We start from the raw sequence: 6473 nt of genomic DNA, 5'->3' as shown, positions 1-6473 counted from the left end.
CACCCGAGGTGGCTGTGACCCATCGGTGACAAACCCCACTCCTCCCAAGTGATAGGACAGCCCTGCCTCGGTGCAGGGGTGCAGTAGGTGCTCCCTCCCAGTACTGCTTCCCCAAGCCCTGAGCTTTGCCCACGGGTCTGGGGGCTCAGCCCCTGCCTTCCGCCCAGTGCCCTGCAAAGCTGGAAAAGCCCCGGTGAATAGGGGCTCCAGGCAGGACAGGGTGGGGTGCTGGCAGCCTCTTGCCACCCCCTTCCTTCCATTCCCATCCCTTCCCTCCCCCGGGGCCAACGCTGTGATTCAGCCTCTCAGTTTCAGTCCTCACAGCCAATTTCCAAGCCGAGCGGGAGCACGGCAGGGAGGAGCGAGCGGCCACACGCTGCCCGACGCCTCGTGCCTAGGACTGGCACAGGCTTGTCAGCACCAACGGCGACCCCCAGTGGGCCCCAAAACGCCCTGATGCAGGCAGGAGGGCGGTCATCCCACCCTGACACTCCCCACCTTCATCGGGAGATGCAGGCTGCACCCTCTGATCCTGGAGCAGGATGATGCACCCGCAAGGAGCAGCCTCACAGCGATGCACCTCCAAAACACCCATCAGGTCATGTATATCACACCCCACAGACCCATATGAGGTAGGACACACTGCCCTCTAGCCCCCTGCAGCTCCCTACCCCACCTGACAGCCTCCCCTGCACAATCGGGGGGTCATGGATTCCCATAAGGCTCCCAGTGTGCTTGTGGCCCCCTCAGGGAACCCACAGCCTCACAGGAGTCTGGCTGCTCTCATGGCCTCCATGGGTCCCCAGCCCCACAAGTTCCCCCCAGGTCACCTGTGGGGACATCCAGGCTCAAACTCATTCCTTCCTCTCCCACAGCAGGGCCTCTCCCACCCTGAGATCCTGGATCCCATGGTGGCAGCACATGGAAGGTGGAGCCAGCCATGAAAAGACCAGTCTGGATTTTATTAAAAGTTCAGCACCAGTAAATATATAAAAAGAGCAACTGTGCAAGAGGGGAAATCTTAAATTAACGGAGCTTAAGGCTAGAGAGGGCTGGTGAGGCAAAAATTCAAGGCACGGGCAGGGCACGGGCACCACAGCCTTACCGGGCTGCAGCCCTGTGGTGACACACGGACGTGGCACACCGGGAGCCCCCTGTAGCACCAGGCTGAGGAGTCCAAGGGGACCTGGGCTATGGGAGCTGGCAGATTGCCTGGGAGGCTGGAGGAACAGGAGCAGGACCCTCAAGGAGCCTTGGGGAAGGGGCAGGACCAGCTCCAGCAGCACCGTGCATTGCTCCCAGAGTAGGGGCAGCCCCCCAAGCCCCTCAAGACAACACAGAGGTTGATCCTGATGCATCGTCCACAGATCCTGGGGAGCAGCTGACGGACACAGAAAACCCCAGTGCTGTGGGGCATCACTGCTGGTCAGGGCTCCTGGGGTATTGGGGGCAGGGGTGGCCCAGGGGAAGCTCCTGGGCAGGCAGGGAAGTTCGGGGCTGCTGGTGTTCCACTGATGGGAAGTGGGCTGTGCCAGGGCAGCAGACATCCAGGTGGCAAAGGCAGCCCTGCTGCAGGATGCTAGGCAGGATCGGCCCTTCCCCACGAGTCTGAGTTTCTACCAGTGGCTGGGAGGAGCCCAAAGCCCGACATTCCCGAGATGGCATCACAGAGCCACCACCATCCAGCTCAGTTGGTGCCGGGTGCCCCTTCACCTGGCTCATCACAGGATCTCTGCAAACAAGGAGAGTTTGGTGGCACCAGGGATGTGGGCAGCAGACCCCCCCACCCTACAGCATGGCCCCCAGCCCTGCTATCAAGAACCTTGGTCATCTTTGTCTCCTTTGGTCTTGGGCTCCTGCCACCACTCTGCGAAGAATCCCTCCTCGTAGTCACCTTCGCCCTCGAACTCACCATCAGAGGGCAGGTCCAGCACCTGTGGCCCCTCACCGCCATCCACCTCCATCTGCAGCACGGAGGGCAGGAGGAGGCAGGGGGGCTCAGTGGCCTCATCCGCAGTCTCTGCTCCAGGGCTGGTTTGGGAGGTCAGACCCCCCCACCTGAGGAAGGTCCCTGCAGCACCCACACACACCACCCAGCACCCCCATAAGCACCCCCTTAAGCACCCATCGGGGCCATCAGGTACCTCATCATCATCCTGCAGGTACTGCTGGGCGAATTCCAGCATCTTCTTCTGGGCGGCTGTCTGGTTGTGGTACCGCATGGCTTCCTGGGCACGGCGGGGGAGAGCGGCTGTGTCAGGTGCCGGTCAGCACAGAGTCAAAGGACGGGGGGCTGGGGGGTCCTCACCGGCCGTGGCTCGAAGTCCTCCTCCCGCAGGCGCCACCGCTCGCGGTGGAAGCGGTAGTAGACCAGGTTCTGCTGCATCACGGTGTCCCCCGGGTCGAAGAGCATGTAGCTGGAGACGCTGCGCACCGCGTCCTGCACATCGTTCACTGCGGGGAGCAGCGCCAGGTGACACAGGGGTGACATCCCTCCCAGGGCCCACAGCACCCCGGGTGCCCCGGGGCACAGTCCCCTGCTCCCGCTGGCACTCACGCTTGTAGTAAGCGAACTGTAGGTAGTGGTACATGGTGGCCACAAACTTCTCCACAAAGTAGCCACCCACGTTGGGAGTGAGCTCGGTCTCGCAGTCCACCTTGCATTGCAGCACGCTCACAAAATGGTCTGGGGGGAGATGTCAGGTGCTGCACCCCTGATCACCTCCCCAAGTCTGCCGTCCCCCAGCCCTCCACTACCTGCGATGGCGGGGTAGAAGTCCTTGAACTCCTGAAGCTCGTAGGCGCCCTCACAGCCAGCCAGACAGTCCTCGTACGCCTTGTAGTACTCGGCCAGCGCCTGCTCCATGTCGGCTGCGCTGCTCCGGAAATCCCCGTTGTTGTACAGCTTCACTGACCGCACGAATATCGGCTGCCGAGGACCACTGCTTAGTGAGGAGAGCCGCTTCCCTCGGGGTTTGGCAGGACCAGGTGTGCTCCAAGCCCTGGGGAGCTTCTCTCCTGCCCCATCCCCATCCCCTCCTTACCTCATAGGGCTGAGCTTCCAGGTCAACCAGGTATTCATCCACATCCAGCATCGTCCTGTAGTAGTTCAGGTACCTCAAGGTCATCTCATGCTTGGGGTTCTTTTGCAGGAAGGTGTGGGCAGCAGACACAGCTTTCTCGATCTTATTTGACTGTGGAGGGAGGAGGAGCTGATGCAGAGACCTGAACCAACGCTGCAGCCAAGGGGGCCTCAGCACCCAGCTAGACCCCTGGGCTGCAGGACAGAGGAATGATCCTTGTGAGGAGCAGCCCTGAACCCACAGTGCACAACTGTCTGCTGGCAGTGATGAACAGACAGGATCTCGGAACAGGGACATTGCAGGTACCTCCAGCCACACCAACCTCCCCATCTGTGCCCATGTGGGCGCAGGGACAGCTCGGCCCCTCATGGGCCCCCACATCCAACCAAGGGTGATCCATGTGGTGTGAGGTAGATCCACGTGGTGTGGGTTTGACCCACACATCCCCTCTTCTCCAGCACTGCCACCAGACCTGGCCAGCCACCCCTGCTGCTTTATGGGCTCTCAGGTTGAAGCTTCAGGGGAGTGAGACAGCAGGGAGGGGGGTGGTTTGGATGACCCATGCACGAAATGGGTTTGGGCCAGAGCAGCAAGAGGAAAATGCATTAAGGATGAAGCCAGGCTGTCCCTTGCTGCTGCCAGGTGAGTGGGGCTGCAGCACTGAGCGCTAAAACAGCACCCACAGTGGCAGGCAGCCAGGGACCAGGACTCTGACCAGGGGACTGTCCCCTGCCAGAGACACTCTGGCCAACACATGGGCACCCCAGGGGGATGCCTTATGAAACCTCCCTCCACAAAACCTCCGTCCACAAAACCTCCCTCCATGTCTGCACTATGAAGCTGAGCAAGTCCTTCTTCCTGATGGAGCATCCAGACACGTGTCCCATCACAATCACAGAGGCACTGGACCCTCCAGCTCAGGCCCCTCAGCTGGGACAGCCCCTGTGCCCTCTCCCCAGGCAATGCTCTGCCTGCCCAAGGAGACCTTGGAGGACCAGGGCAACACAAGGTGGGGTAGAGAGACACGACCACAGGGGCTCCCCAGTCATGGGTACACCCCTCACGTTCTGCCTGATGTGTCCCAGATGATGCTGACGTGCCACGGCTCAGGGGCAGGATGGAGGAGCTGGTGGGGAATGCCAGATGGGGAGGGAAGGAAAGGGGAAGCACCTGACAGCAGGGTGCAGGATGGGGGGGAGCAGGGTTCAGGGGGCGCAGGGATAGAGGGGAGTGGGGTTCAGAGGGCGCAGGCTGACAGTGTAGGAGGGGGCACAGGATGGGAATGCAGGATGGGGGTGTTGAAGAGGAGGTCTAGGATGAGGGGCACAGGATGAGACACGGGAAGGGGTGTGCCCAATCGGGGGCAGAGCGGAGGGGTGCAGGATGCAGGGGAAAGGTCAGAGTGGTGCAGGATAGAGGAGCAGGACCCCCCCACTTCTGCCCCCTGCCATTTGCATCGCCTCACCTTGAAGAGCGCGTAGTGCAGGTACTGGTAGGGCTGGCGGCGCTGGAAGTCGCGCAGGGTCTGCGCGGGGGGGTAGCGCAGCTGGAACACGGGCAGTTCACGCTTGCAGGCGCGCAGGCAGCCGGCGCGGAGCAGCAGCCGCTCGAAGAGCCGCAGCTCCCGCTCCCACTCCCACGCGGGGTCCCGCTCCCCGCGGGGCTCCTCGGCCGGATCCTCTCCCGCGGGGGGCTCCCCGGCGCAGCGGCGGTGGCAATGCGCCTCGCTGTCCCGCAGCAGCCTGTGGAGCCGCAGACTGGCCTCCAGCCCCTGAGCGCTCTCCGCCCATTGCGCATCCGCGTACTGCTCCAGCGCCCGCGCGTAGGCGCGCTGCAGCGGCTCCAGCGCGGCCGCGGGGAACCCGCGCACGCTGTACTGCTCGTACTGCGCCGCGCACAGCCCCGCCGCCAGCACCGCCAGCAGCAGCGCCGGCAGTGGACCCGGTACCGGCACCGGCACCGCGCCGCCCATCCCCGCTGCCGCGCACTGCCCGCGAACCGCGCAGCGTCCCCGCACCGCCCCGCGCAGCGCTCCACGCCGGGCCCCGCGCAGGGGGCGGGCGGCGGGGTGGGCGGTGCGTGGCGGGCGCGCAGGGTCTTAGTGCGGCTCCGCCGGCCCCGCGGGGTGCGCGCAGGGGCTGCGCGGGGCGCTCGGGGGGTGCCCGGCGCTGCGCACCACGGAGTGAGTTCCTTCAGTGGCACCGTGCGCGGGCGGGCCGGCGGTGCCCGGAGGTGTCCCCGCCGCTGGCCGGTGCCAAGCCCGAGGCCACACGCCCTGTGCCGTGCCAGATGCCGGCCCCAGAGCTGTCCCATGCCAGGCCTCGGCATGGCCGCACTGGCCCCTGCCCAAACCCAATGCTTTGTCGCTGGCTGGACGGTGGCACGGAGGGATGGATGTCACAGCGCGGGGCAGGAGCCAGGACGCTGCTGAGGTTTCTGCCTGCGGAGCAGAGGCTGTTGGCAGCGCCCAGTGCCACACACGGCTGTGGTGCCACCACCCCTGTCAGCACTCACTTGGTGCAGAGTGAGGCCCTGACCCCGTGCCATGGGGAGAGCCCCGAGTCCCCTCAGGCTGCTCCAGGCAGCGCTGAAGTTGCTCAGCCCCGGTGGGGTGTGTTGGGGGGCTGCAGAGCACCCCGGGGCTGAGCTGAGGGAGCTGGCAGTGCTTTGCTGGAGCTGTGGCTCTCACTGGTAAGCCCCAGAGGAGCTGGGTTGGGGTTTGGGTTCAGGTTCAAGGCCTGTTGCATTTCTCACCTGGCACTTGCCAAAGGCTCTTGCCACGGGACCTGTTTCCTGCTGATGGATTTGGGGAAGCAGGGATGTGTGGGCAACACCTCCATGAGCCTTTGAGGCTGTGTTTTTCTGGGAAGGACTGCTGGGAGAGTTTCACTTTTTTAATCATTGCCATTCAGTAAAGGCTCTGCCAGCAGCAGACTCATTATTAAAACACTTATTTCCTTTTATTTACTCTCCTGAACTGCTGGGACTGGGCAGCAGCATCTTGGGTCAAGTGCAATGACCTGGCAGCGGCAGAAGGAGGAAGAGGAGAAGGAGGAGGAGACACAGCAACTCTAGGACCTGGGGCCAGGCCGGGCCTGCAGCCGCACAGCCGCTCCCCAATGCCTCCGTCAGCTTTTCCTTTGGAGGAGGAATTGCCCAAGGAAAAAAAAAAAAAAAAGAGAGAGTAAACAATGAGAGGAGGAAAAAAAAATAAAGAGGAGAGGGAAAAAAGAGGAAAAGGGAAGAGAAGGGGAGAAAGAGAAATAAAAAAAGAGGGGGAAAAGAGGAAAAAGAAAAGAGGGAAAAAGAATAGCCCCTCCCGCCGTGAATCGTTCTCTGCCGCGGTGTCAGCTCTCGGCGCGGCGGGGGGAGCGCGGCGGGGCCCGGACA

The 6473-nt window shown here is 62.9% G+C and overlaps 1 protein-coding gene across 1 annotated transcript; it reads right to left on the bottom strand.

Annotated features, from left to right (window-relative positions):
• Positions 1-1814: 1814 nt before the first annotated feature.
• LOC309582312 (endoplasmic reticulum protein SC65-like) lies at positions 1815-5055 on the bottom strand (the record flags this gene model as incomplete). The annotated part of the gene is made up of 7 exons (XM_082297390.1): positions 1815-1964; positions 2145-2228; positions 2309-2454; positions 2558-2686; positions 2758-2929; positions 3045-3194; positions 4549-5055. The coding sequence occupies 7 exons, from the start codon at positions 5053-5055 to the stop codon at positions 1815-1817; spliced, it is 1338 nt and encodes a 445-aa protein (XP_082153516.1).
• Between the last annotated feature and the right edge of the window lie 1418 nt (positions 5056-6473).

Source organism: Coloeus monedula, assembly GCF_965178545.1.
Source record: "Coloeus monedula genome assembly, chromosome: 26".
NCBI classification, from domain to species: domain Eukaryota; kingdom Metazoa; phylum Chordata; class Aves; order Passeriformes; family Corvidae; genus Coloeus; species Coloeus monedula.
Note: the sequence above shows the minus strand (reverse complement) of the source record. Positions and strands in the feature narration are given on the sequence as shown.